Source organism: Panthera onca, chromosome A1 (assembly GCF_046562875.1).
Source record: "Panthera onca isolate mPanOnc1 chromosome A1, mPanOnc1 haplotype 2, whole genome shotgun sequence".
Classification (NCBI taxonomy): Eukaryota; Metazoa; Chordata; class Mammalia; order Carnivora; family Felidae; genus Panthera; species Panthera onca.
In genome coordinates, this window is record NC_138339.1 from 31,692,529 (window position 1) to 31,720,049 (window position 27,521).

Sequence of the window (27,521 nt, forward strand, 5' to 3'; positions counted from 1 at the left end):
AAAGTCCAGGCTTCCCATGTATGAATAAAGAAGGTTATACAGGTATTTTAGATGGAATGCCTACTAATCTAAAAATCTGGAGGTCAGGGCACCTGGGTGGCTCAGTTGGTTGTGTCTGAGTCTTGATTTCAGCTCAGGTTATGACCTCATGGTCATGAGATTGAGCCCTGGGTTGGGCTCTATGCTGGGTGTGGAACCTGCTTGAGATTCTCTCTCTCCCTCTGCACTCCCCCCCATTTATTTATATATAAATAAATAAATAAATAAATAAATAAATAAATAAATAAATATCTGGAGTCAATAGTTGCCCTTGAAAATAGGATAAACTATACTTTGCATCCAGCCAGCAGGACTGTCCCATAGAGTTAATGAAGGTCTTTGAATAGTTCTGGTAAATCTAGTAGTAAATCTTCAGCAGATGCTTTATTTACTTGAGATTCTTTAAATTGGCTCTAGAATACACTGGACTATGATAAAGATCAGGGAACAAGTTTGGATCCATACAAGGACAGCTGAATTTAGAGATGAGAAAACAAGACAATTTGTGTCCATCTGGATGTAAACATCTTCCAAATTAATTCTTATTTAAGATTTTCTGGCAGATCTATTTTTATTGAGTTTCAAATAATTATTATTTCAAATAAATATTATTTAAACATAATAAAACAAAAAGGATCTCTTCTGGCTTTAATTTCACATATAGACATACAAATTTGGCCAACTTTTTCTCCCTTTTTGTCCTACCTGTGGGGCAAAATATTTGAAGTTTCATAGATATGTCAGCACATTTATGAATGGCTAGATTTCTGCAATCTAAAAGGAAAAGACTACAATTTTCCAGTTTCCGACTTCTTCCCTCTCATAAATGAGATGGTTTTGGTAGCTTCCCTCATTCTTTAAAGACAATAAAATGGGATGAAGTGACAAAAATCTCTAATAACTAGTCCTATCAAAATGCCAACATGACTGTAACTCAGGCTAATCAAACTGAAATTGAGGTAAAAGATAACTTGACCTGAGGGAAAATTTTATAACACACAGGGAAAATGGAAAGCTATAAAGGGAAGTAGGAAAACAAATATGGAATAAAGGGAAACACTTACTCTTTTTAGTTAGTTTGGGGAGAAGAATGATGGGGCTAAATGACACTGGCATTTATATCTTTATGATTACAATGCAGTGTGTTTCCCCTAGAAATAAGTACTAATGGGTTTATAAACTCAAGACTATAATCAAGATACAAAAAAGAAGGAATTTCTGGACCATAAGAACCGCTCACCCTTGGTCTTATTTTCTGAGACCTCATGCACTTCCCTTTCATGAAGGCCCTTAAAGATTCTCCTGTGTTGGAAGTGGTGGTATGATGCCACCTGATGGGAAGGGACAACCAGGGGCAGATGGAAGGGAACTAACAATTCTTGGGCACCTATTTGGTGCCAGTCTGTGCTACAGGCTCTACACAAGCAATCTAATTAAATCCTCAAAATAAACATGAAGCCCTGGAGAATTTAGCATTGCAGAGGTCAGAAAACTTTACACATTTAGAGAAGGATAGAGAGCTGAACTCATCCTGGGCTGGTGTGATGCCACACGTCATGCCTTTCCTCTATGTCACACTTCTTTCCAGGGATGACATAGGAGTGCATTTGAATGCTCACATCTCTTTCAGAAGAAGTTAACCGTTCATCTGAACCAACAGTTACAGTTAATAAGAAAATTTTAAAGTCTTCTATTTGAAAATAAACATTCCTGAAACTAGACCACTTTCTTACACCATTCACGAAAATAAACTGAAAATGGATGAAGGACCTGAATGTGAGACAGGAAACCATCAAAACCCTAGAGGAGAAAGCAGGAAAAGACCTCTCTGACCTCTGCTGCAGCAATTTCTTACTTGACACATCTGCAAAGGCAAGGGAATTAAAAGCAAAAATGAAGGACCTCACGAAGATAAAAAGCTTCTGCACTGCAAAGGAAACAACCAACAAGACTAAAAGGCAATCGATGGAATGGGAAACGATTCTTGCAAATGACATATTGGACAAAGGGCTAGTATCCAAAATCTATAAAGAACTCACCAAACTCCACACCTGAAAAACAAATAATCCAGTGAAGAAATGGGCAGAACACATGAATGGACACTTTTCTAAAGAAGACATCCAGATGGCCAACAGGCACATGAAAAGATGCTCAACGTCACTCCTCATCACGGAAATACAAATCAAAACAACACTGAGATACCACCTCATGCCAGTCAGAGTGGCTAAAATGAACAAATCAGGAGACTATAGATGCTGGCGAGGATGTGGAGAAACGGGAACCCTCTTGCACTGTTGGTGGGAATGCAAACTGGTGCAGCCGCTCTGGAAAACAGTGTGGAGGTTCCTCAGAAAATTAAAAATAGATCTACCCTATGACCCAGCAATAGCATTGCTAGGAATTTACCCAAGGGATACAGGAGTGCTGATGCATAGAGGCACTTGTACCCCAATGTTTATAACAGCACTCTCAACAATAGCCAAATTATGGAAAGAGCCTAAAAGTCCATCAACTGATGAATGGATAAAGAAGATGTGGTTTATATATACAATGGAATACTACTTGGCAATGAGAAAGAATGAAATCTGGCCTTTTGTAGCAATGTGGATGGAACTGGAAAGTGTTGTGCTAAGTGAAATAAGTGAAATAAGTCATACAGAGAAAGACATACCATATGTTTTCACTCATATGTGGATCCTGAGAAACTCAACAGAAGACCAGGGCGGGGAGGAGAAGCGGGGAAAAAAAGTTACAGAGAGGGAAGGAGGCAAACCTTAAGAGACTCTTAAATACTGAGAATAAACTGAGGGTTGATGGGGGCTGGGGGAGAAGGGAAAGTGGGTCATGGGCATTGAGGAGGGCACCTGTTAGAATGAGCACTGGGTGTTGTATGGAAACCAATTTGACAATAAATTTCATATTAAAAAAATAAAAAAAATAAAAAGCTTATGATTATATGCATGTAAATAAAAATAAATTATTACCTTTAAAAATAAATAAATAAAAATTTTCATTGGACCTTATAGAATAGGAAAAAAAAAAAAGAAAATAAACATCCCTTACTTTTTGACTTATGAGCACTGGAGAATCATTTAAGGAAGTGGCCCAATTTACAAAGTCAGTCATATCAACCGTTTTGGCTCCTTTGAGAAGCTTCTCTTTCAGCTCATATGCATATTTTTGTGTTCCTCCTCTTATGAGTGAAATAACATCATCTATAAGGTTATCACTAGTGATGTTTACTGAGAAGAGAAAGAGGATATAAGTGAAACATTTATAGTTCTGTGACATTTGATCAACATTTATTGAACCTTTTCAAAAAGTATAGTCTAATATATTTATTGAATTTTACTTATATAATTTTTTCACCCAAAATCTCCAAGAGCAGGTTTTATTAGTAGCCAATTGTAGACTCCAGTTGTCTTAAAAAAAAAATGATGATTTAGATACATTGATGATTCCAAATTCATCACTTATGCCCATGCCTACGTGGGAACTAAACGTGACTTTTGGGATGTACTAGAAATTTTTTGTTTTCAGACTTACTTCATAATTACATTTTATATAACTTTGCTTCAAACTAATTTAATATTACCAAAAAAATCAGAGAGTGTAAAAAAGAATCAGGTGAAAAACAAAATTTTTTTCCATCCTAAATTCCTACTCATCTCTCCTTCAGTTTCTCTCTCCAGACTTTTAACACACTTTTGTGAATCTTATAGAGTTGTACATTTTTTGAGCTGGAAGGAATTTCAAGAAGATTTTTGTTTATCTTTTTTCATTTTTATAGATGAGAAAACTGAGACTCAGAGAGGTGGAGTGACTAGCCTAAGACTAGCCTGAGGGTCAAATATTGAAATTAGGACTTTCGATGGCAAGTTCAATTTTTTTTTTTTTTGCACTCATCAGTGGTTTCTTATCATGGCCACACGTTAGTGGTGGGTATGCTTTTAAAAATACTAGGCTTTCCTCTCTCTGCCTCCCCACTATCAGCTGCTTCTCTAAAGGGAAGTCTCAAGCATTTGTATGTCCAAAAATATTCTCAGGGATTTCTGATTAGAGTAAAAATTGAGCACTCCAGCACTATCTCATGCTTGTAAATCTGCTAAGTATTAACAACACAAGCAACATTTATACTAAAGATATTTATGTTTTTAAAAAAAGTTATGCACTAGTTGAATGTTAAGGATGGGTTGGGATTACTTCCCCCCCACCCCCAGTTTTATTGAGATATAATTGACACACTGTAAAAGTTTAAGGTCTACTTAGAAAGAATGCTTTGCCATACACATATATCACAAAATGATTACCACCTGCATCACCTCGTGCAGCTACAAAAAATTTATCTTTTCCTGGGCCGAAAACTTTTAGTTTCTGCTCTCTTAGCAACTTTCCAGTATATCACACGGCGCTGTTAGCTACAGTCATCAGGTTGTACATTACATCTCCAGCACTTATTTATCTTATAACTGGAAGTTTATACCTTTTGACTCATTGGATGAAGGCGGATTAGGGGTTTTGAGCCAGGAGGAAGGCTGAATTAGGGAAATGGTTTCAGTCTTCTCCTCTGTTTATGGTCACATACAGTATGCCACTAGCCTATTCAGAAACTTTGCTAAGATTAGGGGGGGAAAGGAGATTTTTGCTGAAGACGTTTTCTACCATTGGCCTTCTACCATTGCCAGGATAAATGTGCAAATCTACAAAGACTACAGTGTAAGTGCCTTTCCGAGAGCGGCACACTGTGTGGCCTGAGCAATGATGTTTCCAATGAATACATGTCCATGGGTACTTGTGTTCATACCACTGTAAAAATAAAAGTTTTAAATCACTCAAAGGTTTTATTTGTTTGTTTGTTTAGTAAAGAGGATGGACAATAAAGAGAGTTCATAGTGACGGGGCAGTGTTCATTGACAACACCTCCTCCTTTTTTTAAACTAGTGAGGTAGGCCATACTTACCAGTTCCACCTTCACCCCTCTTTAAACAATCGTTTTTATTGATCTTTCCTGTGAGTTCAGCTCCAGCATTCAGAGAAGCATCCAAACTAAACCCGAGGCATCTCTGTACATCCCTTATTTCAACACCTGTTTAATGTATTTAGTTGAAAATCATTAAATAATGTCTAAATTACTTCAATAAATACATTTCAATTGTACTATTTTGTAAGAAACATACTCGGATTCCTAGACATTATTACTGAACTCAAATGCAAGGTCATATCTGCTCTGCTTTGATGCATAGGGCACTTGTACCCCAATGTTTATAACAGCACTTTCAACAATAGCCAAATTATGGAAAGAGCCTAAAAGTCCATCAACTGATGAATGGATAATATTAGAATCTAGTGGCCTCCTTTTGAATTTGCTCGTCAACTTACTAACAAAGGACATATAAATTTACTTCTTGTTTAAAAGAGACATCACTCAGAATAGGGCAGTTACAGTAAAGTCCTTTACTTCTAACATCATGGGAGACAGACTTTGATGTCTAACATATATTGAATACTCATCATATACCCAAAATCTTTCCAAGCATCAATTAATTTAATCCTCACATTAACCTTTCAAGGTAAGTTCTATTATCCTCATTTTACAGACGAGGATATGGAATGACAGAGCAGATAAGTTACCTGCCAGTGGGATTCAGCAATTAGCCAAGTTACCATATGAACCAGAGTTGTCTGGCTGTTAAGCACTTCTCTGTATTGACTTCATAATTTGGTCGTGGGATGCATCAACATCTCCGATTCCTCTTTGGAAGACTCTGTTCATTAAGGTAGTGAGTTCATTGCTTTGAGCAGATGGCTTATACATGCGACAACTTTGCTTTGGTCCTATGAATGCTACTTAGTAGACATCAGTTTTGGAAGCTGACTCACTGGTGTGTGGATACTACAGTTACTAGGAAGAAAAATCCTAATATTTAATTCAAGTATATACTTTATTATCTATTTAGCAGAGAAAATGATTATTTTATTACAAGGGTAAACTGCCTCAGTTCATTGACCATGTCAGTTTTCAGTCTTATTTATCATTTCAGAACACACACACACACACACACACACACACACACACACACACACACAAATGCTTTGTGAAAAAGGAAAGGGAGAAGTGAAGTTAGTCCCAGGGTTTCATAGTAAAATATAGAAGTAGGGATCTGGGGACATTTAAGCATTCATTTATTCAGCAAATATTTTTTGTGTACCCACAACCAGTGAGAACTTGAAAAATATCAGGTGGATTTCCCTATGAAAGGAAGATGGAGGATAAAAATGGAAGGCCATGCAAGGAATCCAGAATACTAGATTTCCAACTTTAACCTAGGAAGCATAAAGACTTTGATTCCGAAGATGGGTATGAAAATATCTAAGTGATCCCAATGAGCTTAGATTTTCTGCCTCAGCTGTGGGTCTTTTCTTGTCCAGACAGGGTTTGGACATCCCAAATCTAGGTGTAGGACGTGGTTTGGTCCTCGGGTATTGCCAATGAAGAAGCAAGAAGGATGACTTCCTTTTCAAAGGATTGACCTAATGATCCTTGTCTACTAAGGTCAGACGATAAGTAAATTTAAGTGGGTAGGTCTGAGTTACCCAAGATTAAAGATTTTAGCTCATGGAGCTTTTTCACCAAGGCAACTCTTAGCCTGAAGTGTTCCTTGTGTTTTGATCACCATTGCTGAGCCTTTCTCTTCTGATTTTCAGGTCACTCAAGACACAGTCCTCTTGTGCCCCTTGCCCATGTGATATTTATCAAAATAGCCTGCTGGACAGGACTCAGGAGGCTTCATTACGCTGTATCACAGGATATAGCCCTGTGAGGCAGTACAAGTCAAACAACTTCATATTCCATTTCTCCTGGCAGCGCCTCTACCCACTCAAGACTAGACTGAGGCATCAAGAGCAGTTAGTTCTGGCTATTCATAGTTGTTTCATCTCTAAAATGTTTACAAACCGTGAGGACAGTGTCCGGCTGTAAGCTCATAGCCATATCCAATTCTTCACTTGAAACAGACAGAGGCTAAGAGAAAGAGCCACGGGAACGTTTTTTGGCAACACTTCCCTCCCTAAGAGACACGCTGAAAACATTTGAGGGCAGAGAAAGGAGATATGCTGGCATCTATCTACTCTGTAAGGAATATTACAACTAGCCACAATTTCTCACGAAATGAGTAATTAAAACTTATTAACACAGTCACTTTGCATGCACTTTATTCTTAAAAGGCTTAGATGAAACCTTTAGGCCAGTATGGTAATTATGTAGTACATAGGCCTTTCCTGAACCCATGGCAGACATTGATGATCAACCATGGCCTTCTTTCCCATAACTTCAAGTGTGATCAGACATCTGCTCAACGTGGAGTCAATTCAACTACCACCATATGATTAAACTTGTCATTCTATGAGGTAAAACTAATTTTCCACCTTTGCTTTAAGACATTAGATTTACATCTTAATATTACTTTCTCCCTCCTCCCTCAGAGAAAATTTAGAACACTATTTCCCTTCCAATGCTCAAGAGTCCTTTGGAAAAGTATTGACAAACATGTAATGGAACCCATTTATCGATTAAGAAATAGATGATGTGAATTATGTCTCTTGTACTTTTTCTACTTTTTAAGTAGTATTCCACTCAAAGCATCGTCGCCAACTGATCTTAAACTGCAGTATAATTTTGTGCATTTTGTAGTAGTGCTGCTGATCAAGTCATGATCAAGCCATCGTGATCAAGTTCATGATCAAGTCATCGTGTTTGAGGTCTAGAAGTCAATTTGCTATTTGCTGTTTCAACAGGATTTTGATGCCAAAGGGCAGAGAGAGAGAGTTCTCTCAAAGAAGCAGTGTATAGGAATTTATTTGAAAGCCTTTAATCATTGAAAGAGGTTAGCAACAGGAATAATGATTGGTTAAAACAGCTTTAGAGGTAAGAGCTCTGTTTCTAGGTGTACCTTTCTCTTCCATGGCTGCTTTATCCAAAACATATATTAGTTCATAGAGTCCTCCTAGAGACCCAGAGCTACTGTAGTGGGTTCCGTAGGTTTCCAAAAATGCAAAATATTCCCCCTTTGCGTAGGTAGGTGGCAGAGCTTTTATGTCCTCCAAGAAAGTTGTTGTCAGCATGACATCCCGACTTCTCATCGTAAATCTTCCCAGATGAATTACTCCCTTCACATGCAGGAACACTTTTTCCTTTGTTGTAGAGCAGAAGAAATTAAATATGAGTTTAGTAGCCATTATTTCAAAGTTAAAAATCACAAAATTTAGGATTTCCCCAGGCAATAATTTGTGTTTGTTTGTTTTGTTTTGGTGACCATAGATACTTTAACCCAGTAGGGTGGCAAACTCAGAATGCTGTTAGTCCCAACTGTTGATGAAAGTGTGCAGCACGGGGGCTCTCAAACACTGCCGGTGGGAATGTAGAATGGTCTAATCCCCCTGGAGAACTGCCTAGCAGTTTCTTATAAAAGTAAACACACATTTACCCTATGGCCAGCAATTTCACTTCTACATATTGACCTACGGTCAATGAGAAAATAGCCCACAAAAAGATCCATACAAGACTTTCATAGCAGCTTTAGTCAGAATAGCTTAAAACTGGAAACAACTCAAATGTCCACCAACAGAAGATTGATAAACAAATTGTGGTATGTTCACACAAAGGAATACCAGTTAGCAATAAAAAAGGAAGAAACTACTGATACATGCAATAATATAAACAAATCTTAAAAATAGTACTCTGAATGAAAAAAGTCAAGCACAAAAGAGTATGTACTATGTGATTTCACTCATATGAAGTTCTAGAACAGGTGAAATTAAGCTACAGTCAGAGAAATCTGGAGAGCTTGCCTCTCAGGCAGTAAGGGAGTGGCTGAAAAAGGGCATGACGGAATTTTCTTGAGGTGGTGGAAACGTTCTATATCTTGTATGAGGAGGTGGTTACACGGATGGATACCTACAATAGTCAAAACTCATGGAGCTATAGGCTTAAAATATTTGTGTGTTTTTGCTTATAAATTATACCTCATTAAGTTGATTTTAGAATGTTGGCAATGAAAGAAAAAGTAGACATTATGTATGCAGCCCAATCTCATTTTGCAGACCAAGAAAGTCTGATCCAAAGGTATCAAGTTATTTGCCCCAAATCACAAAAATAGACTGTGCAGTGATTGGTCCTATAAATGTAGGCTTCAGGTCTCCCTGCTCCTTCTACTATGTACTTTCAATTTTTTTTAAGTTTATTTATTTATTTATTCTGAGAGAGAGAGAGAGAGAGAGAGAGAGAGAGAGACAGAGACAGAGAGGGAGAGAATCTCAAGTAGGCTCCACGCTGTCAACATAGAGCCCAACACAGGGCTTGATATCATGAACGATGCTACCATGACCTGGGCAGAAATCAAGAGTCAGACGCTTAACTTACTGAGTCACCCAGACCCCCACTCAATTTTTGGTAATAATAAGGTGGACAATATTTTAAGACCTAAATAGGTGAACAGTTAATCATTCCCAGAGATGATGGCTTAAATTTCCAAGAGAAAACCATAGACTGTCCCAGCCAAAACTAAACTATAATTGACACCTATGGTTTTGTAGATGGTTCGTTCAAGGTTCTTCTAGAGTAGTGGTTGACACATGTTGATTGCATAGACTTTTAAAGCATATTATTAGTTTTTAAAAGTATATCTTGGTATATATGAACATCACACCAAACTTTCTGTGTTCTGGAAGCACAGTTGTTCACAGTGTATAACTTCACTCCATGTGATGGTCGGTGATTCAGTCTTCAACAAAAATCTTAAAGAAACTTACTCCATATACAATAAATCATATGAGTTCTCCTGATGACCTCCATCATAATTCTCAGTGGAGTCTCAAGGATGCACAAAACATACTTGGATTCCTTTTCGTTGTTGCTAAATTAGGAGTATAACTTGTCAGAAAGACGTTATGTTCTTTGGCCCCACTTATTTTAGAGGTAGATATTAGATCATTTCCATCCAAACATAAAGTTGTTCCTTCTGTGTCAAAACCTCTTGACCTCACTTGTCTAATGATTTGCTACCCATTTCTTTGTCCTTATTAGAAGCGAAATTCATTTAAAAAACTCTGTACTGGCTGTTTTCAATTCCTCTCTCCCCATTTTCTCTTAAATCTAATCCAGTCATTCAGCTCTCCTCACTACTTCAACAAAACTTCTCTTGTCAAGGTCACCAGTGACCTTCACAGTGATAAAGCCGGTAGCAATTACTTCTTAGTCCCTCTTCTTTGACATATTAGCACATTTGGCACAGCTCATTACTCCTTTCTCTTTGATAGTTTCTTTTCTTATCTCCTAGGGCAGTTCTTCTCAAGCTGTGAAGTGTGAACACATCACCTGTAGAATCTTGTTAAAATGCAATTCTGATTCAGCAGGTCTGGCTTAGAGGCTGAGGTTCCAGCTTCCCAGTGGTGCTGATGTTGTTGACCCATGGACCACACTTTGAGTAGTGAGGTTCTAGGGCATTATACCTGCCACATCCTGCTGTCCTCTGCTGTTTCTTCCTCTTTCTATTGATGTTCCTTGAGTTTAGTGTTGGATCTTCTCTCTCTCTCTTTCTCTCTCTCTCTCTCTCTCTCTCTTTTTTTTACAAAGTGTGTAGTCATTTATTTTGAGAGAGAGAGAAAATTCCAAGCAGGCTCCATGCTGTCAGCACAGAGCCCAACATGGAGCTTGATCTCACAAACCATAAGATCATGACCAGAGCCAAATCAAGAATGGGACACTTAACTGACTGAGCCACCCAGGTGCCCCATCTATCTCGTTTGGTAGCAACTTCATCTTTCCAGTTGCTCAGGTGAAAAACCTTAGAGTCATGCTTGACTCTACACTTGTGTCCATCATCACTCACCTGGATTCTTACAATAGCTTTCAACAAATCTTGCTTTTGCTCTTAACTCTCATATTTCTTATCATTTAAATTATATTAGAGTATGTCAATCTTCTATTAAAAAATAATTCTAGTGACTTCCCATACCACTCAGAGAAAAAGCTAAATTTCATGACCTGGTTCAGGGTAACCTTTCTAACTTATTCTCCTTCTGGTTCACTCTGGGCCAATGGACAGATATGCTCCCACCTGACAGGCTCGTCTCTAACAGTTCCTTTTGCCAGGTGCATCATCCCAAATATGACTATTTGGTTATTTCCTCTCCTTCAAATCTTCACTCAGATTTCCTTGAGCTTTCTTTTTAATACTGCCATTTTCCCAGCACTCCTGATTTCCCTTCTGTTACTCTACTTTTCACTTTATTCCATAGCACTTAACACTTTCTAAATACCATGTGGTTTGCTATTTTGTGCTTATGTTTGTTTTATCTATCTCTCTGTGATGAACTTTCAGTTCCATGAGGACCGGAATCTTTTCCAGTTTGGTTCACAAATGTATCCTAAGTACCTGGAACAGTGCCTGGCCATGTAGGAAATCCACATTAAATATTTTCTGCATGACTTAAAGGATTTTCCAACTACATACTTTGGATGGGTATGCATGTTAATATAGAGACAATGTACAGACCCATACAAAACAATTATAATGATTGAGCAAAGTACTAAGAGTGAATTATTATTATTTTTTAAAGGAGGAGCGGGTATCTAAATAAGTGACTGTGTTATCAGAAAATGAAGAAGGAACATTTTACCAGCATCATACTGATTACAGAAAGTATATTCTATATTTATTTCAAAGGGGATGAAACAAAATTCTAAATTGGGATTAAATATTAAAAAACAAACACATTTGCAAAGCTTCAAACTAAAGGTGTGATTACAGAGGAAGCAGACAAGTTTCATATGCTACGTGTATAATTTCATGGCATCATTACTTTAGAGACACTTCATAGTAAGTACATAGCCATCAGTGTAGGGCATTGCAGTAAATTACCAAAATTCCTCAGTATGATTCTTCATTGTAATTCTGAAGATAGCATAAATTGAACAGTCTATTACCACAATCTCAGTCCAAAGGTATGCTCTGAATTCTAAATACGCTTGTTCTCTGTTCGTCACCACCAAACATCTCACCCCCGTATACTACTACAGATCCTGTCAAGTTCTTCTCCAGTCTGCATTCTTCTTCCTGACCTTCTAGCTACATATTTGAGGATTTGTTGACTATTACTACCTCTCTCTCTTTTTTCTCTCTCTTTCCAATGAGCTCTATGTGCTCCAAACACTTAAAAGAAACAGTTTTGGGGGAGTGCCTGCATGGCTTCATCTGTTAAGCACTGACTCTTGGTTTGGATTCAAGTCATGATCTCATGGTTTGTGAGTTCGAGCCCTACATCAGTGTCAGCGTGGAGCCTGCCTGGGATTCTCTCTCTCTCTCTCTCTCTGTCCTTTCCCTCCTCTCTCTCTCTCTCTCAAAATAAAAATAAACTTTACAAATAAAGAAAAAAAAATTTTAAACCCATATCTTAAAAAATAAATAAATAAATAAAAGAGGGGGATGCCTGGGTGGCTCAGTTGGCTGGGCATCCGACTTCGGCTCAGGTGGTGATCTTGCGGTTCCTGAGTTCAAGCCCTGCATCGGGGTCTATGCTGACAGCTCTGAGGCTGGAACCTGCTACAGATTCTTTGTCTCCCTCTCTCTCTGTCCATCCTCCACTCATGCTCTGTCTCTTCTCACTCTCGAGAATAAATAAACATTAAAAAAAAATTAAAAAACATGAAGAAGGGGTTTGGTTATTTTGAAAAATATCCCATCATATTCTCTGTTTAAGTGTTTGAACTTACCTTCTTTGAAGAATGTGTCAAAAACAGTTGGTAAGTTTCATTTTTGGAATACCCAAATCGAAGTTTAGCCTCAGCATTTGTAATACCTAGGGGTGCTTTATTGTCAGAAGTTTCTTGAAGTTTACTTTTGGACTGTTCAATTGCTTCCGTAGGTGTGAATTTTAAATTTATATCTGCGTTAAAATTCGATGTCCTCTCTTGGACAATTTGTTTGAATGCTTGCATCTGTTCTTCATAATATTCAGTTCTGAAGTTTTTATCGGCTTTGGTCTAAAAGAGAATCACGAGATGTTAAAAACAACATACAGAAAACCACCCTAAATAAGCATGGAATAAAATAAAAATCAAGCAATGATTTGAAAGGTATTTGAGCAAAGGAGTTAAGAGTGAAGCACTGAAGCGACATGGCTGGACTCCAGTACGGGCTCCATGACTCTTGAGAACAGGACACAGTAACTTCTCTTGTGTGTCAGATTCCTTCCGCGAAATAGAGAGACTCACCAGAGGGAGCCCAAAGGGTGTTATGAGATAATACAATGAGACACCGCATAGGAAGGGCTGAGAACACAGCGAAACTTTCAGATGTTAAATATGTTAATAATTACAGAACAATTTGTGTAACAGATGTGCAATATACTTTCATTTGTGTAAAAAGAAGAAAGGAAGAAAGAAATGATAAAGCTAATCCTGACCAGGAAGGCTTCTGGGCCAGCTCGGTTTTGAATAGTTTCTGCATGTTGATTAATTTAAGCAGGAAGGTTAAGTTCTGCATTGTCTCTTAACCTTTACACTTCTACTGTCTGTTAACAAGTAAGTAAGTAAGTAAATAAATAAATAAATAAGGGAAAACAAGCAAGCAAAAAAAGGCTTTTACGTGCATAGGAAATTACTGGAAAAATAGACAAAGCAGGGAGTGTTTGCCCTTGAGAAGGGGAACTGTGGAATGGAAATCTGGAAATCTTGAGTGGTAGCAGGCTTATATTTCCTTGAATAATCTTTTGTGATGTTCAGACTTTTTCACATTTTTTTTATACCATATTCATTTTTTTTTTTTGCATGGAAAAAAAATACCCTGAACTGAACAACCTAGTTAAAAATTAAAACTTTCAATTAAAAAATTCTTAGCCAACTTGGCAATTGTCAGATATGAGTGGGAGGGTTGCTGGTCTCAGTGATTAACCTCTCTTTCCAGAGGTCCTCTGCGATAGGCTGTCGCTCCAGTGTGAGAAAGAGACGCCCATGTCTTCAGTCAGTGGCTGGGACCAGATTCCCTATCATATACTGGGGGACTGTTCCGCACAGGGAATGCTATCGTCTGAAACTTTATGTTTCATAGCATATGTTAAAATCCCAGTGCCCGATGTGATGGTAGGAGGTGTGGCCTTTGGGAGGGGCTTTCACAAATGAGATTACTGCTTTCATACCCGTGAGCCCAAAGAGCTCCCCAGCTCCTTCCAGGATGTGAGGATGTGAAAAGTTTGTAGCCTAATAGAGGACCTTAACTCAACCAGATTAGCACCCTGATCTTGGACTTCCAGAACTTCTGATATTCTCATCTCCAGAACTGTGAGAAATAAATTTCTGCTTTTTCTAAGCTACTCTGTTTGTGGTATTTTGTCATACCGACGTGAATGGACTCAGACGGGGAAACTAAAGTTACCATCTAATGGAAATGACTAAAATGTGTACAGTTTTCATTAAATCAAGGGATCCTGGGGAAAGTGCTCAATATAAAGGGGGAAAGTAACTTAGCCATGTCACTTCCCTGCTTAAAAATTTTCAGTCTTCCCACTGCCTTTAAGAGGTAGTCTAAACTAGACTTACTCCAAGTTAATCTCTCCCTGAGGGTACTCCAGCCCTTTAGACACTTTTCTATTTCCATAGCCTATGCTTCCTGCTACCAAAGGGCCCATTTATGCTGCTTTTACTTTCTAGAATGTTCTCTGACATCTTTTCCCCCTCCCCCATCCTCCCATAAACCAAACACATACACGTTCTCTCACATACACACGCTATACAGCTTGACCTGGTTAATTCCCACTCCTATTTCAAATCTTAGCTTAAACATCACTTCTTCAGTGGGGAGGGGTCTTTCCTAATCTCACAGACTAGCAAATCCATTTTCTATAAGCTGTCATGTCTTTTAAAGTAAAACAAAATGAAAGACCTTTTCTTTTATGATTGCTTATTTAATAGACTTTCAGATGGTAAGTTCCAAAAAGTCTGGAAACATGTCTATCTTATCCACACACCACTATCGCCTCGTGACTTGGTAAAGTGTCTGTCACGTAGTAGATACTAACAAAAATGTATTAAATTTAATATGCAGGTCCAATGTTGCTAACCATAATAGTGAATATTTATTGAGTGCTTACTCTGTGCCAGAGGCTGTTAAAAGTGGTTTATGTGGGATTAGACATTTAATTTCTTATCTTTAAGATAATTTCTGTAATCTTCCCCATTTTACCAATAAGAAAACGCAGGTTAAATTTGTCCAGGGGCGCCTGGGTGGCTCAGTCGGTTAAGCATCTGACTTTAGCTCAGGTCACGATCTCACAGCCTGTGAGTTTGAGCCCCACGTCAGGCTCTGTGCTGACAGCTCAGAGCCTGGAGCCTGCTTCAGATTCTGTGTCTCGCTCTCTCTCTGCCCCTCCCCTGCTCATCCTCTGTCTCTCTCTGTCTCAAAAATAAATAAAAACATTAAAAAAAAGAAAGAAATTTGTCCAAGGTCACACAGCTAGGAAGTGGTCCATCTAGAATTGAAACCCAGAAAGTCTGATTCCAGGGCCAAGCTGTTAATTCTTATGCTACACTGCCAAAGAGGGCTTGACAAATTCTGACTAGTAAAATAAAGAAAAGACTCACAGAAAAGGTTGCCTTGAACTTAGCCTTTGAAACATGAATAGGATTTTTGTTGCCTTGAGATCTAAGGCTAGTGGAAATATTGTTGGGTGAGCTGGGGAGACCCCGGGCCCTCAGGCCTTGACCCAGCCCATCTGGAGGGAGTCAGGGAAGGTGACTTGTTGGTCTTGACCTAAGAAAGAAATTGAGGACAGACACTCAACACAGTGGATGAGCGACATAAATGGAAAAGTTTATTAAAGTAAAAGATACATTCTTTATATAGGTGATTAGGTGAGAGAGAGAGAGAGAGAGAGAGACAGAGAGAGAGAGATGCACCCTGGGGGTTGGGTTTCTATCTTTTATTGATGGTTATTAACTAAGGGGCAGAATATGGCCAGAAGCAGGGCCTTGTGCTTTTTCTCCCTAATTTGGTCAGGGGTTTCCTGTCATGGTACCTGCCATTTTAGGCCTGTCTGGTTTTATCCAGCTCCATCTGGAGTACTGCCAGGATAGGCCTCTGACCTTCCTGATAGTAGGCCATGGCTTCCTTGTTGTTGATCTTTATCCTGTTAAAACTTGACAATCTATTCTAACAGAAGCAACTGAAGACAATTCTACTCAGTCTTCAATGCTGGGAAGTGGCAAAGCCGAGCAAAATGGCACCAGGAAACTACTCCCTAACTCTCCTGGAAGACTGAGCTCTTCTTAGCTACTGTGTTCTAATTGGCTGCAAGATAGGAGTGGTGTAATCTGTAGGCACCCGCACTTATTCCTGACATGGCTAGAAAGAAAGTGGCACTGGCAGAGATCAGTTTAGCAGTGTGGAGGATTGCTTGTAGGTGTAAGAGAATATTAGCCTTAGGGTGTTAGGGTGCTGTTGAGCAATCCTGTCTCACTATGCCAGGATGACAGTAGTGAGTCTGAAACAGTGAAGGTGAGGTCACTCTAGAAAGCACAGAGACAAAAGCTGGGTTGAAAAAGGCAAAGAAAATATCCATTCATCCAAAAAGAAGTCTGAGCTCAATGCCAGGCATTCAGAGATGGACCAATATTGGGACTCATCATGAAGAAAGAGCAAAAATCTTTAAAGAGAGGCCAAGAGGCAAGATTATAGAAAGCAGGATGATGCAAGGATAGAAGCAAGGTTCTTTCTTTCTTATTTAATGTTTATTTATTTCTTTTGAGAGCGAGAGCATGCATGCAAATGGGGGAGAGGCAGCAGAGAGAGAGAATCCCAAGCAGACTCTGTGCTGTCAGCACAGAGCCCAGGGCGGGGCTTGTTCTCACAAACTAGGAGTTCATGACCCGAGCTGAAATCAAGAGTTGGACACTTAACTGACTGAGCCACCCAGGTGCCCCGCAAGTTTCTTCATGAAAACCAAAATAAACAGATGTGGAGAAGCTGAAATTACAAAGAGGGGCAAAGAGTGTTCCAGAAGGCCATGCACATTATAAAGGTCAGTTAAAGCTCTCCTATATAAAGGTTTATCCAGCTGATACTTCTTGAAAAGAAAGAAACATTACTTCTGGCACTGGGAGTGGAAGAGATAGAATACAACCAATAAATATTTCAGAGTTCAAATTGAAAGGGAGAGGTGGGAGAGTGACTGGAAATAGAAGGTAAAGAGATAAAACTGTTAAAGAGGCCACTGAGACTTTGTGCAGATAGATAATAAAACCATCTATTATCTATTATTATTACTAATGCTACCTCTCACTAATTGAGAGAAGGACCTAGAAAGAAGAGACTGACTGCAATCTCAGGAGCCGCCCTCAGCCTAATTGTTTAGCTACTAAATTTGGGGGTAATTTGAAATTTAGCCAGTGTCTTCGAGAGATCATTTTCCCTGCCTGTGTCTTAAATGTTAGCTGTGCTCTAGGACCTCATTCCTATGTTCTTTGTTCTCTCATTGTATGCTTCCTGGAGGATCTCAAGCACTCTCAAGCTTTTAATGATCATCTGTATGCTGATGATTCCTAAATTTCTGCCTCCAATTCAGATTGTTCTGTCTCTGCTCATGTTTGTATAATCTACTCTTTGCAGGACAACTTCACCTAGACGTCACACAGAACCTCACACTCAAAATTATCAACACTCAAATCATTATCTTGTTCTTGGAATTGACTTTGACTCTTTCTTTGGCAGACTCCCCCTTCCCTGACTTCCCACATCTTTTTTGGTGGCCTATCATCATCCAGTGGGGGAGGGGGGTTGTGTGTCACTTTTGTCTGTCTGTCTCCATACCTTACACCCATGGTGAGTTTATTTGTTATGTAAGATCATCTGGGAGGAAAATAGATGCCAAAGAACTGGGTCTCCATGGGGCCCAAGAGTAGGTCTGTGGTCTAAACAAGTGTGAGAGCAGAGAGACTGGTCAGTTGCAGTGAGGCAAAGAGTTAAATGTTTGATTTCCTGATGTTCAGATTTTTCAGAGACAGCACTGTTTTGGTGAACACAGGTTAAGGATGGGGCTCCAGATGTGAGTAGCTGTCGTAGAATAGATACAGGATGTTAAGAGGCAACAAGAAGTTATTGGCAGCCACAGGATATAAGTCACCCAGGGTTTTGGCAGGATTTGGGCAGGAAAAGATGATTATAATCCAAGTGCATTTTACAATTCTTTGTTGATCTCATAAATCTTACATACTTATGGTGATCCAGTTTAAAGAAAATTGTAATGAAAACCTGAAACCTGATTTACAAATCATGACTTTCAACAACAAAAGTGGAGAGGACCAGAGGAAAACAAGTGAAAAGGAACTGATTCGTGCATGTAACCATCACTGCTTTTTCCCCACAACTGCGGGCTTCAGTGGTTCTTAGCCATTACTTCTGACTTACAAAGTAGCCAATAAACCTTGACATGTAATGTGACTGTTAATTACACACTTAATTGTAGCTAAGCCTTTTACTAACTATATTCTTAAGAAAGAGTAATACAAATATTTATTGAGTGTTTGCTATGTGCCACTAATTTCCTGAGTGTTTTAGATTCATTTATCTTTACAAGGTAGGTATCATTATTTCTATTCTAAAGATGAGTAAACTGAGGCATGATGAGGATAAATAATATGCCTGAGATCTCACCACTGCTTAGGGGCAGAATTGGGATTCCAACCTATGCAGTGTGTTCTAGAACCAGAGCCACATTTGAGATAAGAGGCACTGAGAGAGTGTGAAGTTATCAGGAAAAGATGACTTTATTAAGAAATATTCTTCATATCATGATAGGCCAGTAAAGTTCTTTCAAAAAAAATAAAAGGCAGTAAGTTATTGTCAATGAATAATAAAATAGGATTTAAACAAATGAATTCATCCAATAAAAATTTGTTGAGCATATTCCATATACATATATTGAGTTGGGTATTAGTATAATAGGATATAAAGAAGTATAAAATGAATTCTTTGCCTTCAGATGGGATATATATATATATATATATACACACACACCACACACACACACACACACACACATATATACACACACACACATATATACACAATGGAATATTACTTGGCAATCAAAAAGAATGAATCTTGCCATTTGCAACAATGTGATGGAATTAGAATGTATTATGCTAAGTGAAATAAGCCATTCAGAGAAAGACAAATATATGATTTCACTCATATGTGGAATTTAAGACACAAAACAGATAAACATAGGGGAAGAGAGGCAAAAATAAAATAAAAACAGAGAGGGAGGCAAACCACGAGAGACTCTTCAATACTGAGAACAAACTAAGGGCTGCTAGATGGACGTTGAGTGGGGGGATGGCTAATTGGGTGATGGGCATTAAGGAAGGCACTTGTTGGGATGAGCACTGGGTGTTATATGCAGGTGGTGAATCACTAAATTATTCTCTGAAACCATTATTATACTATATGTTAACTAACTTGAATTTAAATAAAATAAAATGAAACAAAACAAAATAAAATAAAAATGCATTCTTTGTCTTCAGTTACTGTAATAATATGCATGAAAAAAGAGGTAAAGTATTACATTGAATGTTAGAAAGTGCAAAAAGAAATTCTAAGAAGTCAAAATAGAGATTTCCACTTAGGTTCTTTTCTGTATGGCAGAAACAAATTTGGCTATTTCCCAAGCCTACAACAGATTAGAGTGGGGGGAGCACCAGCAGTTGTAGCGCCAAGAAGGTGATTTGGGGACGTTAGCAAACTCCCAGCCAACTTCATCAGCACTCCTATCAGTTGACACCGACTAAAAATCCAGGTCCACATGCAATGCGTTTGGTTATGGGACGCTACTCCCAGCTCCCCTGGGGGTGTAAGTAATCTATAGGGTAAGCAACACATCCCCTCTGTAAAATCCAAACTACTCTGAGTGCAGAAGCCCCTCTGTTTCCAGGGTTGCAAATAAGAGAAAACACTGTATTTGCTCTCCGAATGTAGCTTCAGGGTCAGTCCCACGCAATGCCCCAGCCCTCACCATCTTGTGTCACTTGCAGCCATTCCTACCTATAGAGGAGCCAAGAGGCTGGTCACAGTGACGACAGGAAAACTGTGACGCAGATGAGAAACAAAATTAAGTAAGACAACAAGCCCTTCTTCCATCAGCAATGACAAAGGTCACCTTATCTTTGGTATGTTCTTTTTTTTAAGAAAGTGGAACATTTGTAATACTCTTTAGAAAGATCGTCTTCCCCTCAAAAAATGTGCTTAAAGAGGGTAAATCTGGCATCGACGGGGAAAGATCAATAATCCAACATGTTCCCTGAAATTTGGGGGGAAATCGATTCCATTCTGGACTTACAGGTACAAAAATATAGGGTGATGTGGCTGCATATGAAAAAAAATGCCCTCCAAATAGTTCAGACTTTAAACTCTTTAGTATTTATGGGAAAGCATGATCACTTCAGGTTACAATGGGTAGGTATTGTTTTACAACATTGTCAAAAATAATAGAAATACCAACTGTATTCATTTAAAAGTGTATGTGTTTTTGAAACCATTGTGAGTAACAATAGTAATAAAGGACTCTGTGAAAACTGAATAAAGCAAACTTTATGGGTCATCCATGAGACCATTCAAGAAAACAAATTGTTGTCGCTTCTGGTTCAGAATAAGCCAATTATTGTTCTTTATTATATCTTGCTTAGATCAAGTCTCTCTAAAGGTGATAAATACTAATCTTTATTTTAAAAAAATTTTAATGTTTATTTATTTTTGACAGAGAGAGAGAGAGAGAGAGAGAGAGAGAGAGACAGAGACAGAGCATGGGCAGGGGAGGGGCAGAGAGAGAGGGAGACACAGAATCCAGAAGCAGGCTCCAGGCTCTGAGCTGTCAGCACAGAGCCCGACGCCGGGCTCGAACTCACAGACTGCGAGATCATGACCTGAGCCGAAGTTGGATGCTCAACCGACTGAGCCATCCAGGTGCCCCAGATAAATACTAATCTTTTAAATGGACCGGTCCAGTTTGTCATGGTTCTAAAGAATTTAGGTGACTTTTAGGAAGATGATTACGTTTGGGGTGGCATTGTGTAGAGTAAAAGTCATTTTAAGAAATAGCTTTACAGGCGCTAGAGAGGTGTGAGGTTAGTGAAAAGAGCCATTCACATTAGTCAAGCAGGCTTTACCAAGGGGAATATAAAGATGGGTTTTCACTGGTATGCTAGCAAAAAAATGGTCTTGAATAGCATGCAAGCAGTGTACCCAGTACTTAAATCAGCATTAATTTAATTTTTAGTTTTATCAGGATCTTAGATGATTCTCTTTATGGGGTCTAGGTATTTGCCAAAACTCTATTGCTATGTGCACATTACTGAGGATTGGCTGTAGACCACCGTGTGTTTTCAAAAGAGATTGAAGCCACACCCCTTTTTCTTTAAGTCAGTCTTATATTCACATCAAATTCTTATTCCACTGGACTTTTCAAATTATTTAGTGTTAAACTTATTGAAGTGGCTTTTCAGCTAAAAGTTGGGCAATGTGGTCGCTTCTGAGACTTACTTCATAGGCCAGAGAAGCCACGTTCCAGGGCCTGCGGTAGTAGACCAAGGTATTTCCATCCCGAACCCGGTCACAGAATCCATTGTAGAACTCATTGTCAAAAGGTGTGTTTAGGGGATCCATCCCTAAGATGTTGATGCTGAGAATGAACAGAGTAGCATTAGGTATGGCGATACCAGGAGCTAACGCAAGGCAGTCCTCTGTAGCTGGGGAAAGAGAGAGCTTTGGCTCAGCCCCCCGCCCCCAACACATGCGTGATATAATCAGGAACAGAAGCAAGAGCCTGCTCACTTCTGCTTTACATCTCTGGCAGGAGGCACACCTTAGGAAGACCTTATAAACGTCCAGGCAACCTCGGCACTGCGGAGACTACAATGAAAGATATGCAGTAAGTAGGGAGCAAGGGACCATCTGGCTCCTAGAGTCTTAACCCCAGTGTTGTAACTCTCAGCTAACTTCCCTTAGTGAACTAAGAGCCAACTCTGTAATACCACCTATTTAAATTATTTGAGAACAGAGCATCTCAGGGGGGCGGTATAACATATGCATGTAATTTTTAATCTACGAATCAACATTGGGGCTCTTTCTCTCCCCATGCTCTTTAAACTTAAGCTTTTTCCTCCATCTGCCTCACTGCTTGTCAAGAACCTCATTCCCTCCAGGCTTATATCATCTGTATTATATTTTCCAAAGGGAAACACAAAAATTTCAGCATCCTGACAAGGCATTCTCAAAAGTTCTACTTTTTCCTCCCAGCAAAATATTTTTATTTGGAAAGGTTCAATTCAGAAACAGAAACCTTATTTAACTTAAAAGAAGTTAAGTTTGAGTTGTAGGGCTCAAAGCAACGTATGAACAAGAAGCATTCTCTAAGAAGAACACTTCTGTTTATTGGAGGAACAGTCATTGCTATCTAGACTGCCTCTGGAATATGGGGTTCTAGACCAAGGAGGCCAAGACGGAGGTTTGATCTGCACAGTTGTAACTGAGTTTGACACAAAAGCAGAAATTCTTCCATTTTCTAGACCACGACCCAAACTTTTGGGATTCGATCTCTCTCGCTCTCTGCCCCTACCCCGCTTGTGTGTGATTTCTCAAAATAAGTAAATAAACTTTAAAACAAAATAATCCAAAGACAAATACACATGTGCCAAATGAGCAGCACAGGTAAGTGCTACACAGGTTCCCGACAGGAAGAAACCCCATTTCAGGGTCATAAATAGTTTTAGAAGAAGTAGGATTTGACTTGGGTTTTGAAGGATGGGGATGCAAGGGCAGGAGGAATGTTGTGCATAAAAGCATGGAGGTGGAAATGTGTATGGCATGACTTCACGTAGAAGTGTCCAGATTTTCTGCTCGTTTACTCTATAAAAGATGATGTCCAACTCAGCCTGCCTGCACAATTTTAGTTTGACATATAAAATTTTTCATCTTGGGGTGCCCAGGTGGCTCAGTCGGTTGAACATCCGACTTCGGCTCAGGTCACGATCTCATGGCTGGTGAGTTCAAGCCCTGCATCAGGCTCTGTGCTAAAAGCTCAGAGCCTGGAGCCTGCTTCATATTCTGTCTCCTTCTCTCTCTCTGCCCTCCCCTGCTCATGCTCTGTCTTTCTCTCTGTCTCTCTCTCTCTCAAAAATAAGCAAAACATAAAAAAAAAAAACTTAAAAAGTTTTTCATCTTAAATTTAAGTAGTTGCAAAGGGTATAATTTCTCAGCAGGCTACAAATATTTATTTACACCTTAAAATACAATTATTTTGCCTCTTTTTAAAATAAATCCAATGAAATGCCATAGTATTGGGTGGGTATCAAATCCCTGCAATGTTTATATATCTTTAGCAACTAGACAGTTTATGGTATTCTTTTTGATTCCTTTTTTTTAAAAAGACAATTTATTTTTCAGAGAAGTTTTAGGTTCACTACAAAATGAGTGAAAGATACAAAGATTGTTCATATGCACTTACCCCTTTTTATTCTTGAATCCATATTTCTATTCCAATTCCACAGAATTTTCATCTAATGTGAGGTTATTTTAGCTTGGAATTTTTTTAAAATTTATATAATTTATTGTCAAAATGTTTTCCATTCAACACCCAGTGCTCATCCCAACAGGTGCCCTCCTCAATGCCCATCACCCACTTTCCCCTCCCCCCACCCATCAACCCTCAGTTTATTCTCAGTATTTAAGAGTCTCTTATGGTTTGCCTCCTTCCCTCTCTGTAACTTTTTTTTCCCCTTCCCCTCCCCCATGGTCTTCTGTTAAGTTTCTCAGGATCCACATATGAGTGAAAACATATGGTATCTGTCTTTCTCTGTATGACTTATTTCACTTAGCACAACACTCTCCAGTTCCGTTCACGTTGTTACAAATGGCCAGATTTCATTCTTTCTCATTGCCAAGTAGTATTCCATTGTATATATAAACCATATCTTCTTTTTTTTTTTTTTTTTTTTTTTTTTTTTTTTTTTATTTTTGGGACAGAGAGAGACATAGCATGAACGGGGGAGGGGCAGAGAGAGAGGGAGACACAGAATCGGAAACAGGCTCCAGGCTCCGAGCCATCAGCCCAGAGCCTGACGCGGGGCTCGAACTCACGGACCGCGAGATCGTGACCTGGCTGAAGTCGGACGCTTAACCGACTGCGCCACCCAGGCGCCCCAAACCATATCTTCTTTATCCTTCGTCAGTTGATGAACATTTAGGCTCTTTCCATAATTTGGCTATTGTTGAAAGTGCTGTTATAAACATTGGGGTACAAGTGCCTCTATGCATCAGCACTCTTGTATCCCTTGGGTAAATTCCTAGCAGTGCTATTGCTGGGTCATAGGGTAGATCTATTTTTAATTTTTTGAGGAACCTCCACACTGTTTTCCAGAGTGGCTGCACCAGTTTGCGTTCCCACCAACAGTGCAAGAGGGTTCCCGTTTCTCCACATCCTCGCCAGCATCTATAGTCTCCTGATTTGTTCATTTTAGCCACTCTGACTGGTGTGAGGTGGTATCTCAGTGTTGTTTTGATTTGTATTTCTGTGATGAGGAGTGACGTTGAGCATCTTTTCATGTGCCTGTTGGCCACCTGGATGTCTTCTTTAGAAAAGTGTCCATTCATGTGTTCTGCCCATTTCTTCACTGGATTATTTGTTTTTCAGGTGTGGAGTTTGGTGAGTTCTTTATAGATTTTGGATACTAGCCCTTTGTCTGATATGTCATTTGCAAATACCTTTTCCCATTCCATCAGTTGCCTTTTAGTTTTGTTGATTGTTTCCTTTGCAGTGCAGATATCTTGGAAATTTTAATTGATTACTTTTTTATACTTTTCTGTACTAAAAAGATATTAAGTGAAATTTCTAAAATTTCAAGATACCTTTTGACCATGGGGTTTAAGTAATTAAAAGTTCCTCTGGATTGAGTTGTTATTATTATTATCAGTATATATAAGTATTAAAAATTTTAAAGTAATAAATAAACATAAGTAATTTGGGGGGGGGGGAATGGTGTCTCAGTGAAATGAATGGGACTTCTTTTTAAATTAATTGATGAGTTCCTGCCCTTGTGGGTGAATCTTACTTATTGCTAGAAAAAGACAAGATTCATGATCAACTGTATTCCTACTTTCTATTTTTATAGATGTGAATGCTGAGAAACTTTACTCATGTACATAAGTAGATAAGAATAGAAGGAATTTTGCCATGGCAATGTCACTTGATTCTTTGATCTTCTGAGATGTACGCCAAAAAAAGGTCACAGACTAGTTTTTCATTAAAAATTATTTTCATAGCCCATTTTCTGAAAATTGATTAGAATATCTTTCAGTGTTGTTGATAAAAAGAGTGAGAGACCAGTTGACTAACAAGGCGTTGGAGCCCAACTGAGCAGCAATATTTGGAGACATTTCTCGGTTCTTCCACATGGTAAAATTTAGATGGGTAAGGGGTGTATTCTCCTTTTGGAAAGTGAAAGCTCAGTGATTTTAAAAGGGGAGATGAAAGGGGAGAATGGGTTTGATAACCTGAATGCCACGGAGTTGTTAAGCTTATCAAGTTTATGAACAATATATATGAATGGAATCGAAGATTTCCTGTCAGTCCAATAGAGTAGTTAAGCCACTAATAGTTGAGGAAACTACTATGTTAAAACTTACCTGCCCCTTAGAAAGTCTTTTTTGCACCCCATGGTACACATACCCCACTTTGTAGGTTTTGTTTTACCGAACAGCAAATTGACTAGTTGGCTGCATCCATCTGGAAAGTTACAATGAAGCTGATCCACAGTCTAAAGCACAACTAAGGAAGAAATGTTTCAAAACTTGACTTGGTTCCACTACTACAGAGACGGCCAGTCTAGTCTAGAATGAGCCAACTTTTTTTTCAGCCAAGAAACATGAAAACTTCTCATGGATGGAATGTCATCGCCTGGGAAATTAAAAAAAGCATGTATATTTTGTCAGCACCTAGAGGTGCCTGTTTTCACGCCAGCATCTAGAACCATAGGCAGTTCCAATTTACCAGGTAAACAGAAAACAAAGATCCTTCCACAGAAGTGGTGTTATGCTTAGAGCACATTAAAAAAAAAAAAAAAAAGTAATTCATTGCATGCTGTACATCATTTACAGATGGTTTGGATTTATATTTTTTCAATGAATGCAAGATGAGCTCGGGATTTCCCTAAACACTTCTGGAGAATCTCAGATGCCTACAAGGCAAGAGGCGGAAACATTTGTGATACAAGGGAATTCTCTTGGCATTAAGAATTTAAGTGGGAGTCCTTCAAATGAAAAACACATATAAGTTAAGGACTGTAGGTAATGACTTGTGACTTTCATGTGTAAAAGAATCTGGCTGTGTATGACTGCTGATAAGGCTCAGTGAGAGTTTCCAGAGTGGACTGTGTAGAAGCAGTTTACAAGCATGTTGCTCTGACTAGGGTGTTTACTCCTATTACCTCTATTCGATATATCCCATTAGGCCCTTAGAAGAATAATGGAGATGCATCGTAAATAAATATGTAACATTAATGGGATTGAAGAATATCTCAAATCTAATAAAGCATGTCATTTTGGAAACTCTTCCTAAATATTAATTACTGATTTATACTATTCTTCAATATTCTTAATTCAAAAATGTGGGTAATAAATAGCAACCTAAGGAGTTTCATTTTCTATGGTTAGTTTTACTTTGAAGATAAAGTGTTGATTCATGGGCTTTGCAGTGATGGTGATGTGGGTGGTGATGAGCATGTGAACAGAAGGCCAAGGTGATGGTGAAACAAATCTAGTTTTATAAAAGTCAGAGAAATGTGGGTTTCAGTTCCACTAGAGACTAAATAGTTCTGCTAGAATCTAAAGAGACTAAACTGGTTTTATTTGCTTCACTCAGTTTTTATCTGTAAAATGAATATAATAACTCCTCTGACAGCCTCACAGGATTATTATGGAAAGCTATAGAGAAACAACGTAGAAAAAGGTGCTGAGAAGTTCAAAGTATTATGCAAATGAAAGCTGTTGGAGAGTAATAGGCTTTATGAAGCCTAAATTAGTTATAGGTAATTGTTCATGGTAGTAGGGAATTTAATTAAAAAATGCTGGTGGACTTATTCTATGGGGACCAACCTCATTTTCCACCTCTGCAGCCAACCTTCTCCTGTAGCTGGGGCCCCACCCTCTTTCTTGGTCTCGAACAGTCAGCCCTCTGACATTCCCTTCAATCAGCCCTTACGGTGGTAAAGCATACGGTGGTGATGTATTTAGGGAGTCCTAGCCAGCTCTCTGGAATGCCTCATCATATAACTTCCTACAAATGCTTTATATGAAATTTTTCTTTTCTCTGAGCAAAGAAAACCAATAGATTATGAATGATTGTTTTTCAGCTAAGTGGGCTACAATTTCTGTATCCTTTTATAA

General features: G+C 38.7%; 1 protein-coding gene across 1 annotated transcript in view; it reads right to left on the bottom strand.

The window, feature by feature from the left end:
* C9 (complement C9) overlaps positions 1–27,521 on the bottom strand; it is a 53,742-nt gene that overhangs the window by 8,480 nt on the left and 17,741 nt on the right. The window contains exons 5-9 of the mRNA XM_060637647.3: positions 21,624–21,762; positions 12,809–13,078; positions 7,989–8,229; positions 5,000–5,125; positions 3,103–3,281 (exon numbers count right to left, since the gene is read on the bottom strand). Of these exons, the coding sequence (XP_060493630.1) occupies positions 3,103–3,281; positions 5,000–5,125; positions 7,989–8,229; positions 12,809–13,078; positions 21,624–21,762 (955 nt within the window). The remainder of the gene's footprint in view (positions 1–3,102; positions 3,282–4,999; positions 5,126–7,988; positions 8,230–12,808; positions 13,079–21,623; positions 21,763–27,521) is intronic.